This window comes from Onychomys torridus, chromosome 18 (assembly GCF_903995425.1).
Source record: "Onychomys torridus chromosome 18, mOncTor1.1, whole genome shotgun sequence".
Lineage (NCBI taxonomy): Eukaryota > Metazoa > Chordata > Mammalia > Rodentia > Cricetidae > Onychomys > Onychomys torridus.
The window spans coordinates 62,590,052-62,606,259 of NC_050460.1; the positions used below are offsets into that span (position 1 = coordinate 62,590,052).

At 47.2% G+C, this 16,208-nt stretch overlaps 1 protein-coding gene across 1 annotated transcript in view; it reads left to right on the forward strand.

Annotated features, from left to right (window-relative positions):
• Positions 1–15,964, forward strand: part of Tmem217 (transmembrane protein 217) — a 25,954-nt gene extending 9,990 nt beyond the window's left edge. Inside the window, exon 2 of the mRNA XM_036168453.1 lies at positions 15,331–15,964. Coding sequence (XP_036024346.1) covers positions 15,342–15,911 — 570 coding nt within the window. The 5' untranslated portion in view covers positions 15,331–15,341 and the 3' untranslated portion in view covers positions 15,912–15,964. The remainder of the gene's footprint in view (positions 1–15,330) is intronic.
• Positions 15,965–16,208: the final 244 nt, after the last annotated feature.

Sequence of the window (16,208 nt, forward strand, 5' to 3'; positions counted from 1 at the left end):
GGAGAGCTTCTCTCCAGGTGCCACCAAGCCCCTGCGGTCCCACAACCCACATATAAAATAATCACTCAGACGCTTATATTACTTATAAACTGTATGGCTGTGGCAGGCTTCTTGTTATCTGCTTCTTCTATCTTAAATTAATCCATTTCTATTAATCTATAACTTGCCACGTGGCTCGTGGCTCACCGGTGCCTTACATCCCCCTTGTCATGGCGGCGGTTGGAAGCTCTCTCCGCCTCTGCCTTCCACTTCCCAGAATTCTCTTCTCTGCTTGTCCCACCTATACTTCCTGCCTGGCTACTGGCCAATCAGTGTTTTATTTTAACCAATCAGAGCAACACATTTGACATACTTGAACATATTAAGACAGCTCTTGATCTTTTAAATAAAAACAGAAGAGAGAATGAATGAATGAATGAATGAATGAATGAATGAATGAATGAATGGAGAGCTAGGCAGCCAGAGGGTCTGTCTCCCCTCCCCCACACACATTGTCACCCTCCTCTTCTTCCTCCCCCGCCCCCCACCATGGTTCTCTTTTGGTGTTTCAGTGACCTACCACACCAGCCCTTTTCCTATGCGCAGAGAATTTCCCAGGCTCTGAGAGGGAAGCAGGCCCTACCCCTGCAGCCACAGCACAAGCTGCTCCTGTCTGGCCAGTGCTAGAGACTGACGATGCTCTCCTGTGCCCATGCAGGGCTAGCACCTCCAGATGAGGTCCATGCCCAGCCGCACCCATTTCTTTCCTTCCTCCTAGGGAACTACGTCAGGGCAAGAGTCTAGGTGCTGTCAATGAAACACTCCTGCTCTAGATTTTGAATCAGGAGGTTACAAAGGAGACAGAAAACAACAAACAAACAAACAGAAAGGCAGTCCCAGTGAGGAAAGGACAGCCCCCAGGATCTGGTGCCAAAGACTGTCAGTGTTAACTACAGAGTCACATGCTCCTCAGCAGCTCAACAGTGTCCTTGGAGGCCCGGCTCCATGGTGTGCCACTGGCCAGCACCTTAGTCATCTTCAAGCATGAATGGCCTCTGTTCCTCCTTTGGAGCCTTCCCTTTCTGGCTCCAGGATCCCCTTTACAATTGCTTTTGTCAATAGGAATTTAGTGAACATTATACAAGCGTTACATAAAAAGGTGCTTGTGTAATTGGGTTTGTTCTCACCCACGGCCATGAGAGCCTGTCTAGGCTGGCCTGCTCTGTGATAAGAGGATGTGGAACTGGGCCAAGCACCTATAAGCGAGCCCAGCTGAGGCCACGCTAGGTCAGCCAACAGACAGTTGAGCCTCAGACGTATGAATGAGCTCAACCAAAATCAACAGCTTCCTGGCCAACCGACAATCCGCCCCAGACACTCTAGTGAATCCAGCTGACATCAGCCCAGCTCAGCCAGCCTCAAGATAAGCTGAACTCCACAGATGTGTGCACTAAAGACACCATCATTTTAATAAACTGCTGAGGCTTGCGGTTGACCGTATGACATTGTGCTAGAGCTTTTCTTTTTTAAGATTTATTGTTTATTTATTGCCTTTTAGCATCTTATCTTTCCCCTTTTCTTGAAAATAGATTTATTTCTCACATAATAGATCCTGATTATGGTTTCCCCTTCCTTTACTCGGCCCTGCTCCTCTCCACCTTGCCTCCCATCTGGATCCAATCCTTTTCTGTCTCTCCTTAGAAAATAAACAGGCTTCTAAGGGATGATAATAAAACAAAATAAGATAAAATAAAAAGCTTGGAGTTGGACAAAACAAACAGAAGGAAAAGAGCCCAAGAGAAGGCACAAGAAACAGACCCACTCGTTCCCATGGCTAAAACATTAAACCGGAAGCCATAATACACACATAGAGGACCTGGCACGGGCCTGTGCAGGCCCTGAGCATGCTACCTCAGTCTCTGTGCGTTCATATGAGCTTTGCTCAAGTTGATTGAGAGGGCCATGTTTTCTTAGTGTCCTCCACCCCTCGGGCTCTTTCCATGTCCTCTTCCACAAGGTTCCAAGATCTCTCACTTGCTGTATAACATCCGGCTTTGGGGTCTTTGTATTTGTTCCCATCTGCTGCAGGAGGAAGCTTCTCTGATGATGGCTGAGCAAAGGATTGTTCCATGAGTATAGCAGAATGTCGTTAGGAATCATTTTAATGCTATTTTTTTTTTCTTTTTGGACCATTATTAGTTGGTTTTACCTTTGGTCCCCGAGCTATCTAGTCTCAGGTTCTTGGTCACCCAAGCAGTGTTGGGTATGGGTTCCCCCATCCCGTGGAGTGGGTCTTAAGTCAAATCAGACATTGGGCCGCGACTCCACATGCTTTATACCACCACTGCACTAGCATGTCCTGCAGGCAGGACACCACTGTCAACCCAAGGGTTTGTGGTTACACTGGTGTTTATGTTTCTCTTTTGGTAGTGGGCAGAGTGCCTTCCCGTGCCAAAGACGCCAGAATGTGGGGATGAAGGCTCCGTGTAGGCCCCCGCTTGACTTACCTTTGTCCAGTGGGTCATGTAGGCAGCGGTGTCTTCATCAGTGCAGCCCTGCCGTCAGTGTGTGCAGAGCAGCCTACAGTCTTGGCTACAGCCTGGGTTGTCTGGGGACTCCCATGGGACCCCTTTGGCCAACAATTCCATTAGCTGTAACCTAATCCTGGGACTGGAAGCTTCATTTGGTGACAAGAGATGGCTGGTTGGGACTCAGTCTTTCACATTATTTATCGATTTCAGTTAGATTGCCTTCCTGTATGTATATATTTTAGGCAGCTTCTACTGTATTAGGTTTCCATACTCCCCCTCAATTGGTCCTTAGCTTCCCCTGTCTCTCTCCGTATTCTCTCCCTTGTCCCCCTCATCCCTCTCCCTCCCCACTTGGTCCTCCTGTTCTAGTTCCCCACCCATCCATAACTGTCTATCCTACTTCACTTTTATGAGATCTATTTGCCTCCCCCACCCCAGGTCTTTACCATATATCTACCCTCTGTGGTTCTATGAATTGTAGCTTGGCAATCATGGACTTACTAGCTAATATCCACTTGTAAGTAAATACATACCATATTTCTCTTTCTGGTTCTGGGATGCCTCACTCATGATTTTTTTTTTCTAATTCCACTATTTACCTGTGATTTTTTTAACAGCTGAGTAATACTCCATTATGTAAATGTATCACATTTTCTTTATCCATTATTCTATTGAGGAGTATCTAGGTTGTTTCCAACTTCTGGCTTTTATAAATAGACCAGTAATAAATGTGGTTGAACAAATATCTCTGTAGTAGGATGAATTCCTTTGGGTATATCCAAGAGTGGTATAGCTGGAACTTGAGATAGATCAGTTCCCATCTTTCTGAGGAACCACCACACTGATTTCCATAGTGGATGTTTGCATTTCCATCAGTAATGATGAGTGTTCCCCTTACTCCACATCCTCACCAGCATGAGCTGTCATTGTGTTATTGATCTCAGCCATTCTGACTAGCATAAGATGAAACCTCAAAGTAGTTTTGATTTACATTCCCTAATGTAAGGATGTTGAACGTTTTTTAAAGTGTTTCTCAGCCAACCATTTGAGTTTCCTCTTTTGAGAATTCTCTGGTTAGATCTGTACCCCATTTTTATTAAGTTGTTTTCTTGATATCTATTTTTTTTTTTAGTGCTTTGTATAGTTTGAATATTAGCCTTCTATCAGATGTGTAGTTGGTAAAAATCTTTTCCCATTCTGTAGGCTGCCACTTTGCCCAAATGATGGTGTCCTTTGCCATGCAGAAGCTTCTCAGTTTCATGAGGCCCCATTTATTAATTGTTTTATCTTAGTGTCTGCTAATGATGTTTTGTTCAGAAAGTCTTTTCCTGTGCCGCTGAGTTCAAGGCTAATTCCCCACTTTCTCTTCTATTGGGTTCAGTGTATCCGGTTCTATGTTGAGATCTTTGATCCATTTGGAGTTTTGTGCAGGTGCTAAGTGTGGATCTATTGGGATTCTTTTACACGGAACAATCCAGTTTGACCAGCACCATTTATTGAAGATGCTGTCTGTCTTAGTTAGGGTTTCTGTTGCTGCAAACAAAACACCATAACCAAAAAGCAAGTTGATGAGAAAAGAGTTTATTTGGCTTACACTTCCACATTGCTGTTCACCAATGAAGGAAGTCAGGACAAGAACTCAACAGAGTAGGAACCTGGAGGCAGGAGCTGCTGCAAAGACCATGGAGGGGTGCTGCTTACTGGCTTGCTCATCATGGCTTGCTCAGCCTGCTTTCTTATAGAACCCAGGACCAGCCCAGGTATGGTGCCATCCACAGTGGGCTGGGCCCTCCCCCATTGATCGCTAATTGAGAAAATGCCAGATAGCTAGATCTCATGGAGGCATCTCTTCAACTGAAAGGTTCCGTTTCTTCCTCTCTGATGACTTGAGCTTGTAACAAGTTGACAGAAAACCAACCAGTACACTGTCATGTTTCCTTTGTGTTTCTGGGTTCTTTATCAAAAATCAGGTGTCCATGGGTGTGTGGATTTATGTCTTGGTCTTCAGTTTGATTCTATTGATCAATATGTCTGTTTTTGTGCCAATACCATGCTATTTTTATTACTATAGCTCTGTAGTGGAGCTTGAAATTGGGGATGGTGATACCTCCAGCGGTTCTTTTATAATTCAGGTTTGTTTTTGTAAGTGGGTGTTGCAACTCTGGGGGAAAGGTATCCTGACTGTTTGGGGAGTCAGGCAGTACCTTGAGTTGGGGTGTGGTGGGGGATGGTCTCCCTGCAGGCTATAGCAATCCTGCCTCTCTCCTGGAGAGCCTCTGCAGCTGAACTTTTCTCAGCCCTCACTTAAGGGGGCTTCCCAGCAAAGTTCTTCTCCAGCCTAAGATGTTGCTTCTTTTTGCTTCACTCTGCAAAAGGGGAAACCCCTACAGAAATGTAGCAATCTCCTCTGGCTCAACAGAAAAGTTGTAACGTTTTCTGCTTGCCTTGCTCAGTCCCCAGAGGGAAGGAGTCGTCCAGGAGAGTGACTAGCTACCTCTACCAGGGTGGAAAGAACAGCCCACTGCCGAACAGGCAGAGTGGTTTATATAGGATTTCTTAGGGGTGGAGTTTCTCCAGGGAGATTTTCTGTCCAGGGATTGGTTAGTTTTTTCTGCTCAGGGATTGGTTAGTTTTGTTGGACAGGGGCAGAGATGGCCCTGATTTCAGACCCATCTGTGTTTCTTTCTCTGGCGTTTTGGTTCTAATTCTAAGGCCAGGTCATATTACTTTCATTGGCTCTGATTCTAGGGACAAAGTGTGTTTCTTTGGCACTGGTTTCAGAATCAGGACATGTTTCCTTAGTTCTGGGTTTAGGGATAAAGTGTTCATTTCTCTGGCTCAGGTCCCAGATCCAGGCTGTTTCTTTTCCTGGTTCTGGGCTCCAGGTCGGGTGGGTTCCTTTAGCCAGCCCCCTTTCCCTGCAGTTTTAGCTATCCTGAGTTTCCTTTGTGTGTATGTATTTCCATATGAAGCTGGAAATTGTCCTGTAAAGAATTGTGTTGGGATTTTGATGGGATTGCATTGAGTCTGTAGATTGCTTTTGGTAGGACGGCCATTCTTACTTTATCAATCCTAGCAATCCACGAGCGTGGGAGACCTTTCCAAGGCCACGCCTCCTAATCCTTGTCAAGTATCTCCTCTCCCTAATGACCAAGTGTTCAAATAGATGAGCTGAAGGGGGCATTCCTATTCAAACCCAACAGATATCAATGAGCAATGTGTGGAGATTCCTGTTATTTCATTGTGGTGGTGGTGGTGGTGGTGGTGGTGGTGGTGGTGGTGGTGGTGGTGGTGGTGTGTGTGTGTGTGTGTGTGTGTGTATGTGTGTGTGTATGTATGTATGTGTGTATGTGTATATGTGTGTATATATGTGTATGTGTGTACGTGTGTATATGTGTGTGTCTGTGTGTGTGTGTGTGTGTGGAGTATGTGCACACATGCACTTCTTCTCTTTTGATTTGCTGCTCTGACATTATATATTCCCTGTGTTTTCATGGCTGTGGTTAACTTTTTTCTTTCTTTCCTTTTTTTTTTTTTTTTTTTTTTTTTTGTTATTTTTGTTTTTGTTTTGTTTTTTCAAGACAGGGTTTCTCTGTGTAGACCAGGCTGTCCTGGAACTTACAGAGCTCCACCTGCCTCTGCCTCCCGAGTGATGGGATTAAAGGTGTGTGTACCCCCCACCACCTGGTGTTGTAGCTGACTTCTTTAGGTTGGAGATTTCCTTCTAGCCTCTTTGGTAGAGCTTGATTTGTAGATAGTGTCTACATTTTGTTTTATCTTGGGATGCCCTATTTTCTCCATGTATTGCGGTTTGAAGTTTTGCTGGGTTTAGTAGTCTGGGCTGGCATCTGTGGTCTCTTAGAGTCTGCGGCACATCTGTCTAGACCCTTCTGGCTTTTAGAGTCCTCATCTAAAAGTCTTCATTGAGAAGCTGGGCATAAAGCCTGGTGTAGTAGTAGCACATGCCTTTAATCCCAGCACTTGAGAGGCAGAGACAGGTGGATCTCTGTGAGTTTGAGGCCAGCCTGGTCTACAGAATGAGTTCTAGGACAGCCAGAGCTACACAGAGAAACCCTGTCTTGAGAAAAAAAAAAATTAAACTAAGTTAAAAAAAGGACAAGCTGGGTGTAATCCCTTTGTATGTTACTTGGTATTTTTCTCTCGCAGCGTTTACTGTTCTGTCTTTGTTCTGTACATTGAGTGTTTTGACTATTATGTGCTGAGGGAACTTCCTCTTCTGGTCCAGTCAGTCTATTTGATGATCGGGCCTTTGCCCTGGGTTTCTTCTCCTTCCTCTATTCCTACTGTTCCTAGACTTGGTCCCTGCATAGTCTCCCAGATTTCCTGGATAACATGTGCCTGGATTTTTTTTTCTTTTTTTTTTTTTCTTTTTTTTTCTTTTGGTTTTTTGAGACAGGGTTTCTCTGTAACTTTGGAGCCTTTCCTGGACTAGCTCTATAGACCAGGCTAGCCTCGAACTCACAGAGCTCCACCTGCCTCTGCCTCCCGAGTGCTGGGATTACAGGCGTGCGCCACCCCCGCCAGCATGCCTGGATTTTTTTAGATTTAACATTTTCTTTGACTGAGGTATCCATTTTATTTTTGACTTTGAATATGAGTGTGTGGACATGTGCACATGTGTGCAAGTACCCTCAGAGTCCAGAAGAGGGTGTTGGATCTGCTAAAGCTGGAGTTACAAGTGGTTGTGAACTGCCTTCATGAATTCTGAGAACTGACTGAGGTCCTCTGCAAGAAGCGTAAACCCTCTTAACCACAGAGCCCTCTCCTAATGTCAGTTACGGTAGACTTTGGCATGCTTATAGGCAGAGGGCTGGAGGCAGTTCATCCTTTCATATGAGTGTGGCTGTGAAATGCCGTGATTTGAATGTGATGGGAAACACCATCTAGTCCTCTCCCGTGGGAACTTAAAGCAGAGTAGGACCCTCAGGGGTCTCCATGCCTTCTCTCTGTTGTTCTGTCCGGTAGAAGCAGGAGTCTCTGATGGAGCACTTGGCCTTAGATGACTCCTCACCATGCGCACATTTGAGCCGTCTGGATGAGGAGGAGAAGCTGGGTGGTTGCCTTAGTTTTTCCCCCTTCCCTCCTTTCTGACAAATTGATAGCATACAGCCGGGCACGGTGGCCCCTGCCTGCCACTCCAGCTGGGCCCAGTGGCCCCTGCCTGTGACTCCAGCTGGGCGCAGTGGCCCCTGCCTGTGACTCCAGCTGGGCACAGAGGCCTCTGCCTGTGACTCCAGCTGGGCAAGGTGGCCCCTGCCTGTGACTCCAGCTGGGCACAGAGGCCCCTGCCTGTGACTCCAGCTGGGCACAGTGGCCCCTGCCTGCCACTCCAGCTGGGCACAGTGGCCCCTGCCTGTGACTCCAGCTGGGCACAGAGGCCCCTGCCTGTGACTCCAGCTGGGCACAGAGGCCCCTGCCTGTGACTCCAGCTGGGCACAGAGGCCTCTGCCTGTGACTCCAGCTGGGCACAGTGGCCTCTGCCTGCCACTCCAGCTGGGCACAGTGGCCCCTGCCTGTGACTCCAGCACAGAAGCAGAGGAATCAGGAGTCCAAAGTCATAACAGTAAACCCAGGCCACATGAGGTATCAAAAACCAAGCAAGATGGCTGGAGGTCCAAGCTTGATTCCTGGGACCCTCATAAAAGTGGAAGGAGAGAGCCTACTCCCAAAGCTGTCCTCTGACCCCCACAAATGCACCATGGCATGCTCATACCCACACACATAACACTCACATGCACACAAAACGAATAGATTACCATTTTGAAAACTTTGGTAGCATAGCCTTCAGTTGCAAGGGAGACTTGGAAATATAAACCAGATTCTGGCCAACTGTGTAAATATGTAAATGTCTCTGGAAGGAGCAGTCACCACGGTAGTGAAGGTCCTGCCCACCCCCCATAGACCACATTTAAGGAAAATGAATCGTAAACGGAACAAAATCCATATTCTTTGTCAAGAAGGAGGGCTCCTTGCTGGTGGAATAATGCAGCTGGGTTCTTAGGCCTGGCATAAATATTTGTCTATGGCAGGTAAGGCAATTCTGCGACTCTGGGTGCTGGGGTTCTGGGAGATGTGTGACTTCCTGCGGGAGAAATGAACAGGAAAGAGAGCTTCCGGGGCCTCCTGATTGGAATGCCGGTGAGGGGCAAGTTGGCATCAGCCAGTGACCACAGAGAGGAGGCTAACCTGGGACCCTGACACCGCTGGAGAGCTGAAAGACCTGGAGGGAAGAGCCAAGTGGAGGAAAGATTTTGAGAAAGAACCGCTTACACACACGCGGGGAGGAATGCACAGAGCCACCCTGGGGTGACGAGTGGAGGCTGGCCTTGAGGACTGGCATGCAGCAGTGGCCTTTATTGTCTGTATTTGCTCATTCTGTGGGGGAGTGGTTCCCCTACCCGTCAGCCGGTTCACAGGCAAAGCACCACAGGCAAGTTCTCTTCGTGCGTTGGAGAGGATTACCTCTTCCACTGCAAGACTGAGGGACTTTTGTTTTGGAAAATCTGGACTCTTGAAGGGAGAGATTTAGATTTGTGGGTGAGCAGGAGTGTAGCCTGGAAGAAGGGCAGAAGGAGAGAAGAGAGTTGCCTGGCTTCCTTGCAGTCATTGGGATATTTCTCCTGCTGGGAAAATGGAGAGGTAGCATGTTGTGCCCCCTGAAGAGTGTGTGCCCACCCCCCACCTGCTGGGTTGGATGCTGGATGCTTGGCTGAGAAGTAAGCTTTAGGCCTCAGCTTTCAGTCAATTTATAAGAACTGGGACCACTGCCCTGGAGAGATGGCTTGGTGTAAGAGTACCTGCTGCTCCGGGCGGTGGTGGCGCACGCCTTTAATCCCGGCACTCGGGAGGCAGAGGCAGGTGGATCTCTCTGAGGTCAAGGCCAACCTGGTCTACAGAGCGAGATCCAGGACAGACACCAAAGCTACAGAGAAACCCTGTCTCGAAAAACAAAACAAACAAACAAACGAAAACGGAAGGAAGGAAGGAAGGAAGGGAGGAAGGAAGGAAGGAAAGAAGGGAGGAAGGAAGGAAGGAAGGAAGGAAGGAAGGAAGGAAGGAAGGAAGGGAGGAAGGAAGGAAGGAAAGAAGGGAGGAAGGAAGGAAGGAAGGAAGGAAGGAAGGAAGGAAGGAAGGAAGGAAAGAAAAAGAAAAGAGTACCTGCCTGCAACTCCAGTTCCTCAAGCTCCAACTGGTGCCCTCTTCTGGCTTCCATGGGTACTACATGCACATATACATACATGTACCCAGGCAAACAGTCACACACATACAATTAAAAATAAAAATAAAAAGGGGCTGGAGAGATGGCTCAGAGGTGGCTCAGAGGTTAAGAGCACTGGCTGCTCTTCTAGAGGTCCTGAGTTCAATTCCCAGCAACCACATGGTGGCTCACAACCATCTGTGATGAGATCTGGCTCCCTCTTCTGGCTTGCAAGGACACATGCAGGCAGAACACTGTATGTAATAAATAAATAAATAAATCTTAAAAAAAAAAAAAAAAAGCTACAGAGAAACCCTGTCTCGAAAAACTTATATATATATATATACATACATACACTCATTTAAAAGAGAAACTTTAAATAAAAAGAAAGAAAGAAAAAAGACACAGCTTCTTCTCTGCTGGCACCAACAGTTACTCTCAAGGAAAGCCTGTTACAATGGCACAAGGAAACTTGGGCAGCCCTTAATCCAGAAATGAGAGCTGAGGAACTGCCAATAGCTAGGTGAGTGAGAAGCCCCTCCTTCAGGGACAGCCTTCAGCTGGCAGCTGCTCCAGGCCTTTATTTGATTTCAGGAGGGTCCCTGAGGCATAGCAAGCAGCTAAGACACTCCTGGCTTCCGGCCTAAGAAACTCAAGATATCTAAGAGTGAGACCAGCCCGGGTGTCCATCAGCCGAAAGGTGGATAAAGAAGATGTGGTACATACAGACCGTGGAATTTATTCTGCTGTGAAATAATGTGAAATCATGACATTTGCAGGGAAATGGATGAAACTGGAAATCATTATATAGAGTGAAATAAACCAGGCTCAGAAAGACAAATATGGCATGTTTTCTCTTATGTGGCTCCTAGATTTTAATATGTGTGTGTGAGAGACAGAGACAGAGACAGAGACAGAGAGACAGATCATGAAACTAGAAAATGGACTCTGAGGGTGAAGGGAGGTCCTAAGTGATACATATTTTTAATCCCCAGCAATGGATTTCTCCGCGGATGCAATAAGCCAAACCAAACCAAATTAATAAGACTAGGTTTAATCTGAGCAAAGCATTCCTGGGTGATCTCGGAGGAAGGAAGGAAGAGAAATCCCATGGCCGGTCGGTCTATGGAGCTTAACCACTCTGTAGGCGTGGTCTTGAGCAGCTCTGAAGGAGGAGAGGCCGCTTAGCAGGCTTTCTGAGGGGCTGAAACAGAGCTTCCAAGGGAACACTCTGGGAGATGGGAGAGGGTAATACCTGTCACAGTAAAGCGGAAAGGAGCCAAGTGGGAGGGGTTGGGAGAGATGGGGAGTGAACAGAAGGATGAGCAAGAAGTATGTACGATAAAGCTACAAGGCAACTTTGTGAGCTAATATTGTGGGGAAAAACTAGTGAAAAAATGTTTGGAGCCTGGTATGGTTATACACAGTTCTCCAGGCAAAGGCAGGCAGATCTCTGTGAGTTCCAGGCCAGCCAGGGACACATAGTGAGACCCTGTCTCAAACCAAACAATTGGGGAAAAATGTTTTAAGGTTTGAGGATGATAACTCAGTCAAAACATTGCTTGCCTTCACTGTTCTTTGCTATGAGGAGACACTATGACCAAGGCAACTTATAAAAGAAAGCATTTAATTTGGGGCTTACAGTTTCAGAGGATGAGTCCATGCAAGGAGCATGGCAGCAGGCAGGCAGGAATGGCTCTGAGCCAGTAACTGAGAGCTTAATTCTTATCCACAAGCAGCAGTCAAAGAGAGAGACAAGGCATGCCATGGGCTTTTGAAACCTCAAAGCCCGTCCCCAGTGCCATATCTTGTCCAACAAAGCCACACCTCCTAATCCTTCCCAAACAGTCCCATCAACTGAGGACCAATTATTCAAATATATGAACCTATGGGGGCCATTCTCATTTAAACCATTACACCTTTGTAAGCACAATGACCTGAGTTCAATCCCCAGAACTGACATTTTTTAAAAAGCCAGACATGCTTATAATCCAGGCATGGAGAGGGCAGATGCCTGGAGCTCACTGGCTGGCCAGTCTAGCCTACTTAGTGAGTTCCTATGAGAGAGCCTATCATTAAAAATAAGGTTTCAAACCTGGCAGTGGTGGTGCATGCCTTTAATCCCAGCACTCAGGAGGCAGACACAGGCAGATCTCTGAGTTCGAGGCCAGCCTCATCTACAGAATGAGTTCCAGGACAGTCAGGGCTACACAGAGAAACTCTATCTCAAAAAGAGACAGAGAGAGAGACAGAGATAAAGGAAGTTTTTTTTGTTTGTTTGTTTGTTTTTGGTTTTTTTTTGTTTTTTTTTTTTTTTTAATAATGGCTTATAAATGTCCATCTTCCGGGCTGAAGAGATGGCTCAGAGGTTAAGAGCACTGACTGCTCTTCCAGAGGTCCCGAGTTCAATTCCCAGCAACCACATGGTGGCTCACAACCATCTGTAATGAGATTTGGTGCCCTCTTCTGGCCTGCAGTCAAACATTCTGCATACATAATAAATAAATAAATCTTTAAAACAACAACAACAACAATAAATGTTCATCTTCCTAGTGTATAACATTTAAGGTAATTCTTTAGAGAACACAGTTATAGGTCAGTTAATTCTGGATACAACATTTAAAGGGGGAAATAGCCAAATATGTCGACAAGACGGTTCAGCCACACAAGCCTTAGGCCTGAATTTGATCCCCAGAACTCACTTAAAGGGAGAGAGAGGCGCGTGGGGGGGGGAGTGGGGTGAGGGGTGGTGCACGCCTTTAATTCCAGCACTCGGGAGGCAGAGGCAGGCAGATCTCTGTGAGTTCGAGGCCAGCCTGCTCTACAAAGCGAGTTCCAGGAAAGGTGCAAAGCTACACAGAGAAACCCTGTCTCGAAAAACAAAAACAAACACAAAAACAAATAAATAAATAATAAAATAAAAGGAGAGAGAGAGAAAACCATCCACAAAGTCATCCTCTGACCTCCACATGCATGCTGTGATATGAGCGCACGCGCACGCGCGCACACACACACACACACACACACCTTTCTCTCTCTCTCAGACAGATATACACACATGCACATAAATTAGATAGATAGATGGATGGATGGATACTTTTTAAAATGTAGTCTTAGTTAAATGACACATGCCTTTAATCCCAGAACTTAGAAGGAAGGAGGATTTCTGTGAGTTGAAGGCCAGCCTGATCTATATAATGAGCTCCAGGACACTAGGGCTATATAGTGAGACCCTGTCTCAAAAATAAATAAAATGCAATCTTAGACCAACCTTGATGGCACACATCTTTAACCCCAGCACTCAGGAGGCAGAAGCAGGCAGATCTCTGTGAGTTCCAAGTCTGCATGTTCTTCATAGGGATCTGATGCCCTCCTCTGGACTTTATGGGCACTACACACACACAATAACTTGAAATAAGACAGAAAATAAAGTGTAAGGATTGTACCGCCCACATCCTCCTCCACTATCAGGAAGAAAACGTCTTGGCAGTGTGCCCAGCTGATTTCCATGTTCATCTAGAACTGTGTCCACAGGTGTCCTTACTTCAAGGCAGTGCCTGGGAAGACAAATATTTTGCCTGGATCTGGGCTTCTTGCCATCCTGAACACAACCAAACTTCCTTAGCAAAGAGGGAACTGGGCAGGGAAAAGGACAAAGACTAGCATCTGTCCAAAGCTTAACAAACAGTGGTTAACACAGAGAGTGACCAGGAGCTGTCCCTTGGTGCAAAGACAGAACCAAGCTCAGTGTTCCTGGGGCAGAAAACCCTTCCGAGTCCTCAAAACGTATTTGCTCTTTTAATCCTCAAGGTCACCTCACAAGGTTTTCTATGAATGGGTCTTATAAAAACTTATTTTTATTCATTTTGCGGGCATGCGTGTGCACATGTGTGTCATGGCCATCTTGTGGAAACTGCCAGAGGAAAATTTCCCAGAGTCAGTTTTCTCCTTCCGTCCTGTGAGTCCTGGAGATCTCAAGAGTCAACTGTACTGTAGTGTGCTGCCACCAAGGTTCATTTTGACAATTTAACATCCTTACTGTGGGACTCCACGGCAGTTTATTCCTTCCTTTAACGTCAGGCGTGTGTGTGTGTGTGTGTGTGTGTGTGTGTGTGTGTGTGTGTACACGCGTGTGGTCAGAGGGCAACTGTGTGGGGTTATTTCTCTTCCCTCACCTTTATGCATCTGTCTGGGATCAAACTCAGGTTGTCAGGCTTGGCAGCAAGTGCCTTTACCCACCACGTCTCATCTACGGTCCATTCTTTTCCCTTCTCATTAATTTTATGTCACTGGTGTCTTGCCTACACATCTGTCTGTCTGAGGGTGTTGGAGCCCCTGGAACTGGAATTACAGGCAGTTGCGAGCTACCATGGGGGTGCTGAGAACTGAACCCGTGTCCAGAGCCCCGAGGCCCTTCTTTATTAAAGTGGCCCCCACACTTTTCTTTTCTCTCTTTTGTGAGATAGGCTGTCTGGTAACTCAAACCGCCCTTTAAGTCACATTGCAGCCAGAGGTGACCTTGAACTCCTGATCCTCCTGCCTCCACCTCCGAAACACGGGGTCGACAACTGTGCACCACGGCTTTAACAGTGCTAGGGATAGAAATGAGATGTCACGTGTGTGAGTCAAACACTGTGTTGACTGGGTCGGGTCCCCAGTTCTGCTGTGGTTGTTGTTGTTGTTGTTTGTTTTTTGTTTTTTTTCCCCTGAAAGAGGGTTTCTCTGTGTAGCTTTGGAGCCTATCCTGGAACTCTCTCTGTAGACCAGGCTGGCCTGGAACTCACAGAGATCCGCCTGCCTCTGCCTCCCAAGTGTGGGGATCAAAGGTGTGCGCCACCACCGCCTAGCCCACTGTGGTATTTGTATTGATTTCTGTTTTCTAGTTATGAACTGTTCACACTGTCACACTGTGGTTTCTAATAGTCCTGTATGTGCTTTTGTTTCTTTGGACATTTTGGCAAACTTGGGTTTGGATCACGAGCACTCAGCTAAGAAGAATTCCCTGCATGCTGACAGAAGCCTCCCTCACAGGAGAATGGAATTTTCCTGCCCCTGTCTACGGCCCAGCATGGGGGGGGGCGGGCTGGCTTCCGAAGAGTGGAATGCTGGCATGGTCGTGATGGTCTAAGATGAGACAAGACATCTTGCTTGGCTTGCACTTCTGGAACACTCTGGGGAGCCAGTCTCCAGGCTGTGGAGACATCAGGTGTCCTCCACTGTGGCTCTGAAATGGGTTCTTTCACTGAACCCGAAACTCTGTTTGGCCTAAGCTGGTGAACTGCGGGATCTAGCTTCCTGTGTCCACCCCTTTCCCTCCCCCAAGGACCTGAATTACAGAAACAGGCCACTGCTGGGGGGGGGGGGGGGGGTGGGGGTGGGGGTGGGGTTACGATGGGTCCTGAGCTCAGGTCCTCTGCAAGCCCTTTTCCCCACCCCATCCCCACTTCCCGTCAATATCTTTTGTCAGCCAAAGCTGTTATTTCCCATTTCCTTTCTTCCCTCTGCTTCCAATGGGGGTAGGGGGGTGGAGATAGAGACAGAGAGCCTGTCACTTCCTGCATGAACGGAACTGAATTCCGGGGGGGTTACTTGTCTCCACAGGAGGCACTGGCATGAAGCAGCAGAGATGGTACTGGATGTCGGCGAAGACGGGTACAGTGCTGTCAGGGGTCTTTTCCATCATGGCCACCCACATGCACCTCATCTTTGAAAGGAGGCACCTCGGGGTCAGCAACTGCACGGACATCCACCACGGTCAGGGTATCAACATGGTGGGACACTTCTTCGTCTGCTGGAGCTTAAGAATCGTCATCTTACTGTCCATCGTCACCATGGCCGTCAGCTGCTTCCTACTGTATTCCGTGTACGCCCAGATTTACGGGGGTCTCATGAGCTACACCATCTGGATCTTCACCTATGAGTCCATCACCCTGGCCATCCAGATCCTCACCGACGAGCTGAGCGTGGCTCTGGTCAGGGCCATGCGCTGGTTCGGTTGGGTGACCCGTGCATCCCTGCACAGCTTCTGTTTGTACTTCGTTGTCTCCCATGCCCAGATCATCTACCAGAGCAAAAAACAGGGCAACATACTCTCTTACCACAGGCGGGTCTCGATGGGGAGCAGAGACACAACACGTCGGAAATCAAAGATTCTCAATTTCATCCCCCACTACAATGATTAAAGGTGGTGGTCACTTCCCACCTGGGAGGCTCTCAGGGGAGTCCCAGTCCCCCAGTCCACCTTTTGTCCGGAGGAGGGGGTGCTTTTGTTATGCTATATCTTTAGCCTCAACCCCCTACCCATGTCTCCTGTAATAGTCCAAATACGTGAATAAAATGAGAAAAAACATTGTTGGCGAATATAATTTTTTTTTTTTTGAGCTGAGGATCAAACCCAGGGCCTTGTGCTTACTAGGCAAGTGCTCTACCACTGAGCTAAATCCCCAAGCCCGAGGTGAATAGAATTTTAAGGTGTGTTA